The sequence below is a fragment of the Salmo trutta genome, chromosome 3 (genome assembly GCF_901001165.1).
Source record: "Salmo trutta chromosome 3, fSalTru1.1, whole genome shotgun sequence".
NCBI classification, from domain to species: Eukaryota; Metazoa; Chordata; class Actinopteri; order Salmoniformes; family Salmonidae; genus Salmo; species Salmo trutta.
In genome coordinates, this window is record NC_042959.1 from 50,510,624 (window position 1) to 50,529,436 (window position 18,813).

The window sequence follows — 18,813 nt, forward strand, 5'->3', positions numbered from 1 at the left end:
CTGTGGAACGCATTCCAGTTTCATCCCTTTGGAACGCATTCCAGTTTCATCCCTTTGGAACGCATTCCAGTTTCATATCTTTGGAACGCATTCCAGTTTCATCCCTTTGGAACGCATTCCAGTTTCATCCCTGTGGAACGCATTCCAGTTTCATCCCTGTGGAACGCATTCCAGTTTCATCTCTGTGGAACGCATTCCAGTTTCATCCCTGTGGAACGCATTTCAGTTTCATCCCTTTGGAACGCATTCCAGTTTCATCCCTTTGGAACGCATTCCAGTTTCATCCCTGTGGAACGCATTCCAGTTTCATCTCTGTGGAACGCATTCCAGTTTTATCCCTGTGGAACGCATTTCAGTTTCATCAATTTGGAACGCATTCCAGTTTCATCCCTTTGGAACGCATTCCAGTTTCATCCCTTTGGAACGCATTCCAGTTTCATCCCTGTGGAACGCATTCCAGTTTCATCCCTGTGGAACGCATTCGGCACCTCGGAGAGTCCATGCCCCGACAAATTGAGGCTGTTCTGAGGGGAAAAAGGGGTGCAACTCAATATTAGGAAGGTGTTTTTAATGTTTTTTTACATTCAGTCCGATGTGATTGCAATGCCGTTCAGTCAGTTACACAATATCCAGTTTTTTTTAACACTTTTTAAGCAACCCATGACAATTGATATTTTAAGAAATTCCTTTTTCCACCAATTTACAAGTTTCATAACTTGGGGGATTATTACAGTTCATATAACCACTCTGTTCTGGTTTTCAAGACGGGCCTATTTTAGTGTCGTTAAGGGTTACTTATGGTTGTGCACCTGGTACATATAAACATGGTCATCTCTGACAACCACTTTCAAATCCATTTCTATCCTCCATGAACATGGTGAAATGTTTGGACGCCTGTCAAGCTGTTGAACTTAGCAGTGACCACTCTTGGGCATGAGAAGCAGAAGAAGGTTAGGCATCAAGGCCACGTTAGTGTCATTTCCAAGAGCAACGGTCATCAGTGGGAGACACAGACAGGACTACTGAGGTATGTTACCAAATGCAGCCTAATATACACTGCTCAAAAAAATAAAGGGAACACTTAAACAACACATCCTAGATCTGAATGAAAGAAATAATCTTATTAAATACTTTTTTCTTTACATAGTTGAATATGCTGACAACAAAATCACACAAAAATAATCAATGGAAATCCAATTTATCAACCCATGGAGGTCTGGATTTGGAGTCACACTCATAATTAAAGTGGAAACCACACTACAGGCTGATCCAACTTTGATGTAATGTCCTTAAAACAAGTCAAAATGAGGCTCAGTAGTGTGTGTGGCCTCCACGTGCCTGTATGACCTCCCTACAACACCTGGGCATGCTCCTGATGAGGTGGCGGATGGTCTCCTGAGGGATCTCCTCCCAGACCTGGACTAAAGCATCCGCCAACTCCTGGACAGTCTGTGGTGCAACGTGGCGTTGGTGGATGGAGCGAGACATGATGTCCCAGATGTGCTCAATTGGATTCAGGTCTGGGGAACGGGCGGGCCAGTCCATAGCATCAATGCCTTCCTCTTGCAGGAACTGCTGACACACTCCAGCCACATGAGGTCTAGCATTGTCTTGCATTAGGAGGAACCCAGGGCCAACTGCACCAGCATATGGTCTCACAAGGGGTCTGAGGATCTCATCTCGGTACCTAATGGCAGTCAGGCTACCTCTGGCGAGCACATTGAGGGCTGTGCGGCCCCCCAAAGAAATGCCACCCCACACCATGACTGACCCACCACCAAACCGGTCATGCTGGAGGATGTTGCAGGCAGCAGAACGTTCTCCACGGCGTCTCCAGACTCTGTCACGTCTCTCACGTGAACAGCGTGAGCCTGCTTTCATCTGTGAAGAGCACAGGGCGCCAGTGGCGAATTTGCCAATCTTGGTGTTCTCTGGCAAATGCCAAACGTCCTGCATGGTGTTGGGCTGTAAGCACAACTGCCACCTGTGGACGTCGGGCCCTCATACCACCCTCATAGAGTCTGTTCCTGACCGTTTGAGCAGACACATGCACATTTGTGGCCTGCTGGAGGTCATTTTGCAGGGCTCTGGCAGTGCTCCTCCTGCTCCTCCTTGCACAAAGGCAGTTGTTGCCCTCCTACGGCCTCCTCCACGTCTCCTGATGTACTGGCCTGTCTCCTGGTGGCGCCTCCATGCTCTGGACACTACGCTGACAGACACAGCAAACCTTCTTGCCACAGCTCGCATTGATGTGCCATCCTGGATGAGCTGCACTACCTGAGCCACTTGTGTGGGTTGTAGACTCCGTCTCATGCTACCACTAGAGTGAAAGCACCGCCAGCATTCGAAAGTGACCAAAACATCAGCCAGGAAGCATAGGAACTGAGAAGTGGTCTGTGGTCTCCAACTGCAGAACCACTCCTTTATTGGGGGTGTCTTGCTTATTGCCTATAATTTCCACCTGTTGTCTATTCCATTTGCACAACAGCATGTGAAATTTATTGTCAATCAGTGTTGCTTCCTAAGTGGACAGTTTGATTTCACAGAAGTGTGATTGACTTGGATTTACATTGTGTTGTTTAAGTGTTCCCTTTATTTTTTTTAGCAGTATATTTTGTTAGAAACATTTCGTGAGCAGTTGCACTGCATTTACATTTCTCAGAAATGTCAATGACTGTATTGGACTGTTACTAATGAATGATTGCATCTAGACAAAGGCATGCTGTATTTTGTTTTCTCTTTCTGCCTCTGGAGTAACTGAATGAGTAGTCGTACCAGTTACATTTTGATCACAGTTTATCTGCACTTGAGTGACATTTTGTCCTCTAGATTCAATTGGATTTCCAGAGTCTAATTCTAATGATATCATCCATTTATGCAGGTGCATCAGTCATGAAAACGTGTTCCTCTGCTATACACTACAAGGTAGGTCTACTTTATACCTCATTATGCCTGCTCATAATGGGCATTTATCTTGCCTCGAGTTGAGGTAAAAGTTTACAAAAATGATCATGATGTCCTTAGTCTTGAATGGGTGTACAATCTGGCAGATAAGACATTGTATTGTCTTCTGTTTCCAAGATAAATGTATGTTGGATCTTTATATTTTCAATATCATCACAAAATGCTGATACTTTTGAGCCCACAAATTAAATGTTTTCTGGAAGTTGTTCTATTATTTTGCCATATATGACAGCATTCAGCTATCAAACAATACTCATTGAATGTCTGTCTTTCTCTAATTTCTTTTCACCCTCTCTCTTTCTGTCCAGTGGTGTGGTGTGTGTTGGTGGCCTCCCTGTGGCTCAGTTGGTAGAGCATGGTGTTTGCAACGCCAGGGTTGTGGGTTCGATTCCCATGGGGGGCCAGTACGAGAAAAAAATAAAATAATTTTGAATAAGTTAAAAGGGATCATCAGTGCCTGCGATGTCATGATGATACTGCGTATGTATGTTGACATTGTGTGTGTGTGTGTGTCTGTGAGCATGTCAATGCGTGCGTGAGAGAGCGAGATGGAGAGAGGGAGTTCATTTAAGCCATGCATGTGGGCATGTGTGGGCTCTCTCTAAGCGTGTATCTGCTCTCATGACCATACCCAGCCCACACATGACAGTTGCCTCCTCCAACTGAAAGAAAGTGTGAGCTTCAGCATGTTGCATTGACCACCCCCAGTACTGCAAGCCTCTGCACATCCACAGTTCCAGAACACCAGATACAAAAACAGAACGACACACCGGTGGAGGCCTCACCCCCCCCCCCCCCCCCCATCCACCACTGTCCCATACTATCAACCCAATACCCCCTCCAACAGTCCCCATGGTCGCTCAATGGGAAAGAGCCACGTGCCTCTGCGCCCACCAGCTCAGGTGCATTTGTTCTCGCTGCTGGTTGTTGTAAAGGATTTTGCCTCCATAGACAGAAAAGCGGAGCGGATAACTTTTTGGAATTCGGCCTAGGGGGTCCTCTTTGAGTTTTTGCTCACTCCAGGCTTGCACTCTCTCTCTTTCTCTCTCAGTCTTTCCCTGCGGAAAGGTTGACACTTAAGAGGGTTTATTTATCCTGAAGAACTCAGGTAAGATGCATCCTGGTACTTTACTCCCAGTGCTGTTATGTTGTGTTGCCAGATTGGGCCGTTTGGACTGATTGGACTAATAAGCAAGCGTATACAGTAAATCTGTATGGAGTAAAGCATTGTAGCCATATGGGGCACAGGTGGGCAAAGAGGGACACTTCTGTCCATGGAGAAAAATAGCAGAGCTACTGAATGTAAGCATATTTTTCTAAGACTAAGGAAGACTTGGTCTGAAGTGCAATTAAATGGGTAAGGGCTAATTACATTCAAATCATTCAGTGATAAATTGAATGAGATAATGCTTGAGTCTCTAAAGCGAAATAAGTAAATAACTTTTCTTCAATCATTGTCATTTAATTTTATGTCAAAGTATGCATTCAAATAAATGCAATCACAACCAATTCAGCATTCTACAGATATTGACTTCAACGCTTGACCTCAAGTAACGTTCAATGCAAGAATGTTGAATGTAGCACAACAAGTATGAGGCATCCATTAGTCTCTGCAGTACATAGGGCCTTGGTGATTGGTCTGGCTGTGTTGCAAATAGTATTCACTTTGCGTTGAACAACTGAACTGAATGGTTATTTTCTAGTTCCGCCTCGGGTGCGAGATCAATGAGTAAGGCAGTTAGCTCTTCATTTCCTCAACCATAAAGGAATCTCTATGGACGTTTTATCATCTGGAAACATGGAGGTGCTCCAGAGGTGTTATGACTGTTGTCTGGATGGTCATGAATCACTGTCTCAGGAAATACCATCTAGCTTTTATATCCATCATTTATTGTTGGTTAGTTCTACATAAGCATTTTTTTGGAGCCGGTAAATACTTACAACACTGTCCATCCTCCACTCTCACTTTGAAATGTAACACTTCGATATTTCAGTATGACCACGCTTGTGGAGTGTTTGAGTGTTTCTGTATGCGCTTGAGGTTACTGAGCTGACGTCTCTACAATGCACGCAGGTAATGGATAGCGTAAGTGGGTTGCACAGTGTTGACAGTGATACAGAAATTGAACATGTACAGTTCAAAATAGGGTCCATACTGTCTCTGTGCAGCTACAGAGACACTTTGCCGCACATGTTCACGTGTGTCTCTTCAAATAAGGAAGTGATCCAGTGTTGTTTCATCTGGTTTGTGCTGAGTGTGTGTCACGTCTCTGCGCTGTTGCTGAGTGAAGCATTGCCTGCATTGTCTGGTTCTACGCACCATTGATGCGTCTGTCTAGGTCTGTGTGTTGTGTTTAGTGTGTGGGCACAATGTGTGGCATTCTGGCCTGCAGTACTGGGGTCAGTTCTATTTCAATTCAGTCAATCCAGGAAGTTATTTAAAAAAATAATAATAATGATAACGATAAGCAGCTATTTGTAATTCTGGACATGCAATTCACTTACTGAATTAAAATGGAATTGACCCCAACCCTGGCTGCCTGCAACTTAGTGTAGTAGGACCTTGAAGGCATCCGCAAAATATTGTGCCTGTTTCCCTGTATTGACTGTGCCATTGACCCTGTCACTCTGCCTTGCTGTGCGCTGCAGTGCGTAGAGCCTCGCCACGGTCGCAGTGTCACTCAGGATGCACAGCTTTATGGGAGGCGGCCTGTTCTGCGCCATAGTGGGGAACATCCTGCTGGTGGTCTCAACTGCGACAGACTACTGGATGCAGTACCGCCTGTCGGGCAGCTTCGCCCACCAGGGCCTGTGGAGGTATTGCATGTCGGGCAAGTGCTACATGCAGACAGACAGCATCGGTGAGTGGGGTGCATTGGGGACCCATAGCACCACTGGGACTGCCTGTACGGCATCCATATTAGGAAGTCCCTCAGTTGTCAGACGAAACTCCCTTAGTTGAATGACTTCCTAATATGAATGCTGTATGCCTGTCTTACCAATGTTCAGGACTACCAAGGAGGACTGTATGTAATGAAGGAGATGACTGAATGACTGAAATAGCAACATGTCATTAGACTCAGACTCAATAGAATCAATACGTTTTTTAGACTCAATATGTTTTTACAGTTAACTATGGAGGCAAATCATGCACCCGTTGGCCCTAATTGGCTGGTACTAGTTTAGGTGAAAAATAACATTTGGAGCATTAGACTGAATGAATGGGTCAAGACACAGTTTTCACAGGCGTGTGGGCTTGCGACTTTCTCTAATCTTTGAAATTGTATCTGTCCTCTCTTTTTTTCTTGTTTTATTCCCCTCTCTCTCTCTCTCTCTCTCTCTCTCTCTCTCTCTCTCTCGCTCTCTGTCCTTAGCCTACTGGAATGCCACCCGTGCCTTCATGATCCTGTCGGCCATGTCGTGCTTTGCCGGCATCATCGCAGGCATTCTCTCCTTCGCCCATTTCTCCGCCTTCGAGAGGTTCAACCGCTCCTTCGCTGCAGGGATCATGTTCTTCGTCTCCAGTGAGTCCCACTGGACATTGCGAAGCTAACAGAGCTAGACACAATACACAAATAGTCACAGCCTCAATACACAAATGTAAATGAATCCAGGACAAATCATTTTGTCTCTGTTTACAGACCCGACCGCTATTTTACCTACAATTCTGTCTACTGTAAATTGGGAGTCCGAATTTGAATTTGTCCTGTTTTACTCTCCGCCAGCTCTCTTTGTTCTGCTTGCAATGGCCATCTACACTGGAGTGACGGTGAACTTCCTGGGGAAGCGATTCGGTGACTGGCGCTTCTCTTGGTCCTACATACTGGGCTGGGTGGCACTGCTCATGACCTTCTTTGCAGGTAAAAATATAAAAAAGACATAAATATGGATAGAGGGCACACTTGCCAGCAAGTCTGTTTTAGCATGGGCAGCACCATTAAAAGCTTACACCATTTAAAAGGTGTCAATTGGGTGGGACTTCCTGTAGGTTAAGGAAGGATCATAGAATTCCATCCAGATCAGCGGGAGGGATCAGCCGAAGAATTATACTCCTGAGCAAACATTCCAACACTGCAGGTGGCAGTAAATCACCAACTTTGGCTGTATGGCTGTTTTGACAAAAAACACAATCCCGCACAGTAGGTGGCTATATGCACTTTTTCCTTTTGTTTACAGACCGCCGATAAATTTATAGAAGGAGATAATATGCCAACTCCTTTATTCTCTGTCCCCAATGCACTAGACGACCAGTTTTGCTAGCCTTTAGCCGTACCCTCATCCTACTCCTCCTCTGTTCCTCGGGTGATGTGGAGGTTGACGGAGGCCCTGCATGTCCCCAGGCACTCTCATTTGTTGACTTCTGTAATCGAAAAAGCCTTGGTTTCATGCATGTTAACATCAGAAGCCTCCTCCTCCTAAGTTTGTTTCATTCACTGCTTTAGCACACTCCGCCAGCCAACCCTGATGTCCTTGCCGTGTCTGAATCCTGGCTTAGGAAGGCCACCAAAAATGTTGAGATTTCCATACCCAACTACAACATGTTCCGTCAAGATAGAACTGCCAAAGGGGGAGGAGATGCAATCTACTGCAGAGATAGCTTGCAAAGTTCTGTCATACTTTCCAGGTCTATGCCCAAACAGTTCGAGCTTCAAATGTAAAAAATGTATCAGTCCAGAAATAAGTCTCTCATTGTTGCCACCAGTTATAGACCCCCCTCAGCTGTGCCCTGGACACCATATGTGAATTGATTGCCCCCATCTATCTTCAGAGTTTGTACTGTTAGGTGACCTAAACTGGGACATGCTTAACACCCCAGCAGTCCTACAATCTAAGATACCCTCAATCTCACACAAATTATCAAGGAAACTACCAGGTACAACCCTAAATCCATAAACATGGGCACCCTCATGGATATTATCCTGACCAACTTGCCCTCCAAATACACCTCTGCTCTTTTCAATCAGGATCTCAGTGATCACTGCCTCATTGCCTGCGTCCGCTATGGGTCCGCGGTCAAACGACCAACGCTCATCACTGTCAAACGCTCCTTAAAACACTTCTGCGAGCAGGACTTTCTAATCGACCTGGCCCGGGTATCCTGGAAGGATATTGACCTCATCCCATCAGTCGAGGATGCCTGGTCGTTCTTTAGAAGTAATTTCCTCACCATCTTAAATAAGCATGCCCCTTTCAAAAAAATGTTGAACTAAGAACAGATATAGCCCTTGGTTCACTCCAGACCTGACTGCCCTTGACCAGCACAAAAACATCCTGCGGCGGACTGCAATAGCATTGAATAGTCCCCGCGATATGCAACTGTTCAGGGAAGTCAGGAACCAATACACGCAGTCAGTCAGGGAAGCAAAGGCTAGCTTTTTTAAACAGAAATTTACATCCTGTAGCTCTAACTCCAAAAAGTTCTGGGACACTGTAAAGTCCATGGAGAACAAGAGCACCACCTCCCAGCTGCCCACTGCACTGAGGCTAGGTAACACTGTCACCACCGATAAATCCATGATAATCGAACATTTCAATAAGCATTTCTCTATGGCTGGCCATGCTTTCCTCCTGGCTACCCCAACAACCCTGGCCAACAGCTCTGCACCCCCTGCAGCTACTTGCCCGAGCCTCCCCAGCTTCTCCTTCACCCATATCCAGATAGCAGATGTTCTGAAAGAGCTGATGCTAGCGTCCCACCTCGACAACATCCGGTGAAATTGCAGAGTGCAAAATTCAAAATACAAAAGTAATAATATTAAACATTCATAAAAATACAAGTGTTATACACCATTCTTTAGCTTAGAATCTTGGTAATTGAACCGCTTTGTCCGATTTACAGTGCCTCACCCACTTCCTGCATTAACATGAATTCATAACCTGCACAGGTGTCACAAAACTCAAAAATAGTGATCAAATAAATCACTTACCTTGGAAGATCTTCATCTTTTTGCAATCCAAAGGGTCCCAGTTATACAATGAATGGTCGGTTTTTTCGATAAAGTCCTTCTTTATATCCCAAAAATGTCAGTTTATTTGGCGCGTTTGATTCAGAAATCCACCTGTTCCAACTCACCCAACATGCCTACAAAGGAATCTAAAAAGTTACCTGTAAACCTTGTCCGAACAATTCAAACAACGTTTCTAATCCAACCTCAGGTACCCTAATATGTAAATAATCTATAAAATTTAAGACGGAATATACACTGTTCAATACCGGAGAAAAAGAATGAGGAGCGCACAAAATGAGTCGAGTCCTTCTGAGGGATACTTCGAAAGAATACGAATACTTCTTCATTTAAAAAAAAACAAGCACGAAGCAATTTCTAAAGACTGTTGACATCTAGTGGAAGCCATAGGAACTGCAATCTGGGTCCTAATTATTAGACTTTTCCATAGAAAAGCATTGAAAAGTCCAATTACTTCAAAAAAAAATCCTGGATGGATTGTCCTCGGGGTTTCGCCTGGCAAATCAGTTCTGTTATACCCACAGACAATATTTTAACAGTTTTAGAAACTTCAGAGTGTTGTCTATCCAATGCTATTGGATAGACAATGTTATGCATATCCTAGCTTCTGGGCCTGAGTAACAGGCAGTTTACGTTAGGCACGTTTGTCATCCAAACTTCAAAATACTGCCCCCTAGCCCAAAGAAGTTAATAAACAGATCACTGACCATTTCGAATCCCACCGTACCTTCTCCGCTGTGCAATCCGGTTTCCGAGCTGGTCATGGGTGCACATCAGCCACGCTCAAGGTAGTAAACGATATCATATCCGCCATCGATAAAAGACAGTACTGTGCAGCCGTCTTCATCGACGTGGCCAAGACTCTGTCAATCACCGTATTCTTAACGGCAGACTCCATAGCCTTGGTTTCTCAAAGGACTGCCTCGCCTGGTTCACCAACTACTTTGCAGACAGAGTTCAGTGTGTCAAATCGGAGGGCCTGTTGTCCGGAACTCTGGCAGTCTTTATGGGGGTGCCATGGGGTTCAATTCTCGGGCTGACTCTTTTCTCTGTATATAGCAACGATGTCGCTCTTGCTGCGGGTGATTCCCCGATCCACCTCTACGCAAACGACACCATTCTGTTTACATCTGGCCTTCTTTGGACACTGTGTTAAAACCTCTTACATCTAGACGTTCCGCTAGCGGAACACCTGCTCCAATATCCAATGATGGGCGTGGCGCGAAATACAAACTCCTCTAAAATCCGAAAACTTCCATTTTTCAAACATATGACTATTTTACACCATTTTAAAGACAAGACTCTCGTTAATCTAACCACACTGTCCGATTTCAAAAAGGCTTTACAGCGAAAGCAAAACATTAGATTATGTCAGCAGAGTACCCAGCCAGAAATAATCAGACCCATTTTTCAAGCTAGCATATAATGTCACAAAAAACAAAACCACAGCTAAATGCAGCACTAACCTTTGATCTTCATCAGATGACAACCCTAGGACATCATGTTATAAAATGCATGCATGTTTTGTTCAATCAAGTTCATATTTATATCAAAAACCAGCTTTTTTACATTAGCATGTGACGTTCAGAACTAGCATACCCCCCGCAAACTTCCGGTGAATTTACTAAATTACTCACGATAAACGTTCACAAAAAACATAACAATTCTTTTAAGAATTATAGATACAGAACTCCTCTATACACTCGATATGTCCGATTTTAAAATAGCTTTTCGGTGAAAGCACATTTTGCAATATTCTCAGTAGATAGCCCAGCCATCACGGCTAGCTATTTAGACACCCAGCAAGTTTAGCACTCACCAAAATCAGATTTACTATAAGAAAAATGTTATTACCTTTGGTGTTCTTCGTCAGAATGCACTCCCAGGACTTCTACTTCAATAACAAATGTTGGTTTGGTCCCAAATAATCCATAGTTATATCCAAACAGCGGCGTTTTGTTTGTGCGTTCAAGACACTATCCGAAAGGGTAAATAAGGGTTACGAGCACGGCGCATTTCGTGACAAAAAAAATCTAAATATTCCATTACCGTTCTTCGAAGCATGTCAACCGCTGTTTAAATTTTTTTTCGTAAAAAAGCGATAATATTCCGACCGGGAATCTGCATTTAGGTAAATAGACGAAAGAAAATAAAGCACGGGGTCGACTCGTGTACGCGCCTAAGCCCATTATCCTCTGATCGGCTACTTGCCAAAAGCGCAAATGTGTTTCAGCCTGGGGCTGCCTCGATATCATTCAGCTTTTTCCCGGGCTCTGAGAGCCTATGGGAGCCGTAGGAAGTGTCACGTTACAGCAAAGATCCTCAGTCTTCAATAAACAGAGACAAGAAGAACAAGATCTTGTCAGAGAGGGCGCTTCCTGTTTGGAATCTTCTCAGGTTTTGGCCTGCCAAATGAGTTCTGTTATACTCACAGACACCATTCAAACCGTTTTAGAAACTTTGGAGTGTTTTCTATCCAAAGCTAATAATTATATGCATATTCTAGTTTCTGGGCAGGAGTAATAATCAGATTAAATCGGGTACGCTTTTTATCCGGCCGTGAAAATACTGCCCCCTAGCCATAAGAGGTTAACTAACCTCCAAACGAGTTTCAATGCCATACAACACTTCTTCCGTGGCCTCCAACTGCTAGTAAAACCAAATGCATGCTTTTCAACCATTCGCTGCCCGCACCCTCCCGCCCGACTAGCATCACTATTCTGGACGGTTCTGAGCTGGAACACGTATACAACTACAAATACCTAGGTGTCTGGCTAGACTGTAAACTCTCCTTCCAGACTCATATCAAACATCTCCAATCCAAAATCAAATCTAGAATCGGCTTCCTATTTTGCAACAAAGCCTCCTTCACTCACGTTGCCAAACTTACCCTAGTAAAACTGACTATCCTACCAATCCTCGACTTCGGTGATGTCATCTAAAAAAAATCTTCCAATAATCTACTCAGCAAACTGGATGCAGTCTATCACAGTGCCATCCATTTTGTTCACAAAGCCCCTTATACCACCCACCACTGCGACCTGTATGCTCTAGCTGGCTGGCCCTCGCTACATATTCGTCGCCAGACCCACTGGCTCCAGGTCATCTATAAGTCTATGCTAGGTAAAGCTCCACCTTATCTCAGCTCACTGATCACGATAACAACACCCGCCCGTAGCACGCGCTCCAGCAGGTATATCTCACTGGTCATCCCCAAAGCCAACACCTGCTTTGGCTGCCTTTCCTTCCAGTTCTCTTCTGCCAGTGACTGGAACCAATTGCAAAAATTGCTGAAGCTGCAGACTTACATTTCCCTCACTAACTTTAAACATCAGCTATCTGAGCAGTTAACTGATCGCTGCACCTGTACATAGTCCATCTGTAAATAGCCTACCCAATCTACCTACCTCATCCCCATATTGTTTATATTTACTTTTCTGCTCTTTTGCATACCAGTTTCATTACTTGCACATCATCATCTGCTCATCTATCACTCCAGTGTTAATCTGCTAAATTGTAATTACTTTACTACTATGGCCTATTTATTGCCTTACCTCCTCACGCCATTTGCACACACTGTATATAGACTTTCTTCTTTTTCTATTGTGTTATTGACTGTACACTTGTTTATTCCATGTGTAACTCTGTGCTGTGGTTTGTGTCGCACTGCTTTGCTTTATCTTGGCCAGGTCGCAGTTGTAAATGAGAACTTGTTCTCAACTAGCTTACCTGGTTATATAAAGGTAAAATTAAAAAAATTAAAAAATACAAAAATAGAGGAGCTGCCAATGCTGTCACAGAAGCGATCAATGGCAAATATAGGAGTGTGCCCTCTTTTGGTCTCTATGGATAAGCAGAACTAGAATCAAATGGCACATGTTCTTCTCATCTCCTAAGTCATTATTTGAAATCCAAAAATGCTAGTCGAATTGTCAAACCCTGCAGAATATCATCAACTGTTGTAGTTTTATTGATGAAACATGGAGACAGTGCTGGTATTCATTGATAACAGATAAGACACTATTCTTTATCTATCTATATGGGAACTACTTCAAGTAGCATGGATGCTGGACAGTTGTTGATTTACAATTTTTTCTTTTGCAGGAATATTTTACATGTGTGCCTACAGAATGCATGAATGCAGGAGAGTGGTGGGCCCACGCTAAAAGAGAGAGGAAAGCCAGTGAAAAGAAATCGGGACATTTTGGGCCCTCAATTCCAACACGATGAAAGAATCAAGCTTACACCAATAGACATATCACTGAAATATAGAAACTGTACTGGAAAATTGAGAACCAAAGATGAATACAAATGTTTGATTCTGCCTGAGCAGTTTACGTGTCATTTTAATAAAGCTATAACTCTCTTTAACAGTAAAACATTTATACTCTTTGTTACATTCAGCCTTGAAACTCTTGAATACAGAAAGGTCTTTGCAACACAAATATGTTAGCAGATTCATGCCAATACAAATGGAGGTAGAAAATATTTAGCATTATGTGTCAATTAAAATGGGTAACACAGCACATACTCTAACCAAACAAATTCATAATTTTAAAGGACAACAACCAAGCTTTCACATAGTGTGCAATTCAAAAGGGTAACAGAAGCTACTGTGATGAAACAAATGAATCATGTATGAAGTGCTCACTTTTGTAAATGGAATTTAAACATTTAAATATGAATGACTTTGGCAAAAAAGGTACAGTTCACAGAAATGTGTAAAACACAAATGACATATTATCTTGAAATATACTGCATAATATACTGCGTAATTTCAATGGAATCACATACATCTATGCTCTAACTCAGCCAAGCCGTTTTTTTGTTTTTTATTTACACATTCTAATAGCAGTGTGTTTTCAATAAAGTAAGGTATTTATTTTTCTCTGAAAATCCCCATTTGGCATGTCCAATGTCATCTTTGTTCACCTTCTACGAAATATATCTACTTAAGTCCTAGTTATTTTGTTACTTTAGGAAAGTAATGGCTGAAGATTTTTACTTATTAAATGATTCATTTACGTTTGTCCCTCAGGTTTATGTTAACCCTGTAACATGAACTGAACTCACGTTTTAATATGGTAAAACTATTAGTTTTTAAATGACTGAATCAAAAGAAAAACGTACCATCTAGTAATATAGCCATATCATAGTGTAAAAGCAGGTAAGCTGGTTCTACTTTTTTAGGCCATTAGTTTTGTGCAGGAAAACTGAACACGTCAAGCATAACCCATAAACCCTGTGTTACCAATAGATAGATAGGCTAGAAATGTGTTTAACAAGTTAGTAGAAATGTTTTTGTTGAACTTGCATGCAATTGCTTCCCGCTGTTGCACACAACATGCTTCCATTCCCCCTGTCACAAAGGAAGTTATGGTGGATTTAAGATAACATTGTTAACCCTATTACAGTCAATCCTGTCACTTCAATTTGAATTTGTATAGTTATTCTTCTTAATTGAACCTCTTGAGATGGGAAAACATGTTTTTTTATGAAGTTGATCATTTGCTCTTTATGACAGAATTAAAACATTTGGTGAAATGAATAGTTATTTTTGACAAAATTACCCAAAAGGCACTTACTGGAGTAAGGTGACTACATTTTCTACTCTTGGCCCATATCGGCTATTGTGCTTTCCCTTTGGACTGCAGCCTGACCCTGTCGCAGTCCCAGCATCTTGCAGATGGCCATCTTGGTAGTGATGCGAAAGGCAGAGGAGGAGAAGTAGAAGATGATAGGGTCCAGGCAGGTGTTGAAGGCGCTGAGCAGTAGGGTGTAGTACCTCCACGAGGGGCTGGAGCCTGTGAAGAAACCCAGCACATGGGAGAAGTTGTAGGGAAAGACACACACAAGGAAGACGGCCAGAGTACCCAGCGCCATCCCGATGGCCTTCTGCTTCTGGCCTGGGCTGATCCTGGGGAGCATGTACAGGATCCAGATACAGCAGAGGTAGCAGAAGATGCAAACCATGAGAGGAACCAAGCAGAGCATGACGAAGAACTCCAGACGCACCGGGAGGAGGATGGCCAGCTGTTGTTCGGTGAAGTTCTCGTAGCAGACGGAGGTGTTGCTTTGGGAGAGGTCCGGCTGGTGCTGGATGATGAACACGATGCTGCAGTGGGCGGTGGAGAGAAGCCAGATGATTGTGCTAGCCACCACAGAATAGAAAGGTTTGTGAAGTTTGTGGTAGGTGATGGGATAGGCCACCGCCAGGTAACGGACCACACTGACAGCCATCAACAGGAGAGAACTGGTGTAGATAGTGGAGAAGAAGGTGTAGGAAGTGATGGAGCAGAGGAACTCGGGCAGGTTCCACAGCATGCCGGAGGCCGCCTCGTACATCTTGAGAGGCAGGAAGAGAAGAAAGAGGAGGTCGGACACAATCAGGTTGAGCAGGAGGATGTCTGTGGGAGTGGGCTTGTTGTGGATCTTGACGCTGAAGGCGTAGAGCGCCAGGATGTTGGCAGGCAGGCCCATCAGGAAGGTGATGATGTAGATAGATAGAATCAGTTCACTTTTCACCCACACCATGGCTCTGAAGCTATAAGATAAACAAAACCAAAAATAACACATTCAGGGTGCCCAATAATCATATTTTAAAATCATACAAATGTAGCTGTTTTCAATGATCAATGTATTTTTTGTTACAATATCTCAGCCAACTTCTTATTACTGATGAAGGAATCACAATATGTGTGTAGCTACATCCTCCCCACAGTACACTTGCATCTCAACAGTGAAAACCTTAAAGGGAGAAAGATAACTCATTCTTAGTTCCAAATGGTCATAACCTACCTGGCTTAATCAGGAATTGGAGAGCTCAGCCAAGTGTATTCAAGCTTCCTAAGGAGGTCGTTACTTTGGTCAAAACAGCAGAATGCTCTATTTAAAATTTCTAGCATATATAGCAGTCAAGCAGATCTGTTTGAGTGCACAGCAGACGTATTGAACAGTGCAAACATGAGGAGGCGAGAGTGCATGGTAACGATTAACTAAAATGCAAAACATTGCTGTGTTTACATCTGATATTACATGTGTGTAGGAGGGAGTGTCTAATTTCAATATCGATTTTGTAAATAGTGTGGAAACAGACATTGCCTTCCCAAGAGAACAGTCATGTAAATGATAACAGAATCCTAACATTTATTTTTCCACGTGCCCAAGGTTGATGTAACGTCATATGTGTATTAACATTTTGCTAACACTTGATGGGTACTGTAGCAGCAAACCACTAATTGTTACTGTATGTGTCCATGTGGTTGTGGCTCAGGGTTGGAATAATCTATTAGCATTTTGTTGTCACTTCATCAATAACTATTGTATAATAACAAGTTACAAATAGTAATGTGCTGAAAAGCAATACTCTTTCAAAGAGAAAAGTTATGTAAAGATTGGCAGCTTCACAATGAACCTTTCAGGTTTTTAATTTTACCTGTATTTTACCAGGTATGTTGACTGAGAACACATTCTCAGTTACAGCAACAACCTGGGTAAAAGTTACAGGGGAGAGGAGGGGAATGAATGAGCCAATTGTAACCTGGGGATAATTAGGTGGCCATGATGGTATGTGGTCCAGATTGGGAATTTAGCCAGGACACCGGGGTTAGCACCCCTACTCTAATGATAAGTGCCATGGGCTCTTTAGTGACCACTGAGAGCCAAGACACCCGTATGACATCCCATTCCAGCAGCATCTGGTCTCCCATCCAGGGACCAACTAGGACCAACCCTGCTTAGCTTCATAGTTAAGTGAGCAGTGGGATGTAGGTTGGTATTCTGCTGGCAGGTATGCTGCTGGCAGGTCTCTCTCTAGTCTACATCATTGTCTGTGAACTGGTGACTGTCTGCCCCGGAATATGGCATCCATATTAGGAAGTCTTCAATTGTCAGAAAAAGCTCTGTCACTTGTCAGACAAACCTCCCTCAGTTGTGGGTGGGTTACTGTGTCCCTCTATGTCTCTAGTGTTGTTTTGAGCTGTCATGAAGACACCAGGCGAGCTGTTCCTTCGCTTCCCAGTCAGAATCCTTTTCATGGTGGCCTGGAACATGGAGGAGGAGAAGTAGAACGTCACAGGATCCAGGACGGTGTTGACCGTGGTCAGGAGCAGAGCATAGAGCCGCCACTCCACGTTGTCTTGGATGATGAACCCCTGTACATGGGTGACATTATAGGGCAGGAAGCAGACAACAAAAACAAGTAAGGTCCCCATAGCCATTCCGACGGCTCTCTTCCTTTTCTCTGCACAAAGGTTAGGGGTCCTATTGAGGATGAGGATGAAGTTCAGGTAGCAGAACACACAGACCAGCAGTGGCACGATGTATAGAACTACACACAGCTCCAAACGCATGGGAAGCACCACCTTCAGCTGCTCCTTGGTGAAGTTGTTATAGCAGGCATTGAAATCAGATGAGGGCTGGTTCTCCACGATGTAGATGAAGCAGAGGTGGACCGAGCTGAAGACCCACACCACCAGGCTGCTCACCACTCCGTACAAGGGCTTGCGGCGGAGCCTGTACTGGACAGGGAAGGCCACACACAGGTAGCGGTCAACACTGACCACCATCAGCAGGAGGGAGCTGGTGTAGATGGTGGAGAAGAAGACAAAAGAGGTAATGTTGCAGAGAAACCAGGGGAGAGTCCAGAACATGCCGGAGGCTGCCTCGTGCATCTTGAGGGGCAGGAAGAGCAGGAAGATCAGGTCGGACACAGTCAGGTTGAGCAGGAGGATGTCTGTAGGAGTGGGCTTTTTGTGGATCTTGACGCTGAAGGCGTAGAGTGCCAGGATGTTGCCAGGCAGGCCCACCAGGAAGGTGATGATGTAGACAGACAGAATCACCCCACTCTTCACCACCATGGCTTTCAACTGAGAACGAGCAGAGAATGACAGCAACTATTATCTATATTTGATCATATAGCACACAGTTTTAGCTGAAGAATGGTCAACTCTAAATTAAGATCAACCATTATCACAAATGATGATGTAATGGATGCAGCTTGCTGTGGAAATGTTGAAATGAAAATGAAACCATCCGTGAAATCATCTCATATTCAATTTTTTTATAGTTCAAACCCAAGCACCGCCATGTCAAAACAAAAGCATCATGGTATAATGTAGATTGTTTAGATTGTTGTTTGAGATTGATTGTACATCAGCTCCCATTATTAGGCTATTGAACTACATAAATTGACAGTCAGGACCAAGGCTTCAATAACAATAATGAGCAGTCATTGAAGTATTACTCACGCTATCAACAGTTAATCAAACAGAGGATATGGTGGAAAGTCCAAGGCTGTCCGCTACACAGGCTTCACGGAAAGTTATTTGTGCAGATTAAAGTCACTTCTCTCCTCAGCTCGGTTGGGGAGGACTGTCCACCTCTTTCTAATTACATGCTCCAAATTTTACTTGAAAAAATGTTATCTCTAGCTCATTTTATCAGAACAAGTAAGCAGTCAATGAATGGGTGGTTTGTATATAATGAGATAAGCAACGGTGTAATAAACCAAGTGGTACAGCCATCACTGGGCCTAAATCATTGAAGTTTTGCATAACTGTCACCATAAGGTGTCCCTTTGACTAAGGGGTTAGAAAAAAGGGTTCCAAAAGGGTTCTTCAGCTGTCCCCATAGGAGATCCCTTTTTGGTTCCAGTTAGAACCCTTTTGTGTCACGTGGAGCGGAACAGGTGAACCCAAGAGTAGACTCAGATGGGGAGACTGGGATGAGGTAACCAAAGTATTTATTAAAACACAGGGGGAAGATTGAGGGCAGGCCAGGGGAAGCTCAGGCGGGTTTCAGTAAACCAGGTGTGGAGGCTGAGGCTTTAGCGAGACGTGTTGGGACAGGGTAAGCAGGGACCAGAGTCAGAGCGGGCAGAACT

General features: G+C 43.7%; 3 protein-coding genes and 1 non-coding gene across 4 annotated transcripts; 2 read left to right on the top strand and 2 right to left on the bottom strand.

The window, feature by feature from the left end:
- Positions 1-3,292: 3,292 nt before the first annotated feature.
- On the top strand, positions 3,293-3,367 carry trnaa-ugc (transfer RNA alanine (anticodon UGC)). The gene has a single exon. It is a non-coding gene; the product is annotated as a tRNA-Ala (tRNA).
- A 449-nt stretch (positions 3,368-3,816) lies between these two features.
- Positions 3,817-13,309, top strand: lim2.5 (lens intrinsic membrane protein 2.5). Its single transcript, XM_029737898.1, has 5 exons — positions 3,817-4,072; positions 5,614-5,825; positions 6,339-6,488; positions 6,690-6,824; positions 13,035-13,309. Exons 2-5 carry the CDS (start codon positions 5,651-5,653, stop codon positions 13,094-13,096), a joined length of 522 nt encoding a protein of 173 aa, XP_029593758.1. The 5' UTR covers positions 3,817-4,072; positions 5,614-5,650; the 3' UTR covers positions 13,097-13,309.
- A 797-nt stretch (positions 13,310-14,106) lies between these two features.
- On the bottom strand, positions 14,107-15,464 carry LOC115165482 (free fatty acid receptor 2-like). Its single transcript, XM_029718641.1, has one exon. The coding sequence runs from the start codon at positions 15,462-15,464 to the stop codon at positions 14,538-14,540; it is 927 nt and encodes a 308-aa protein (XP_029574501.1). The 3' UTR covers positions 14,107-14,537.
- Positions 15,465-16,833: 1,369 nt separating this feature from the next.
- Positions 16,834-18,255, bottom strand: LOC115164915 (free fatty acid receptor 2-like). Its single transcript, XM_029717839.1, has 2 exons — positions 18,179-18,255; positions 16,834-17,797 (listed from the first exon to the last, which is right to left on the bottom strand). Exon 2 carries the CDS (start codon positions 17,786-17,788, stop codon positions 16,835-16,837), a length of 954 nt encoding a protein of 317 aa, XP_029573699.1. The 5' UTR covers positions 17,789-17,797; positions 18,179-18,255; the 3' UTR covers position 16,834.
- Between the last annotated feature and the right edge of the window lie 558 nt (positions 18,256-18,813).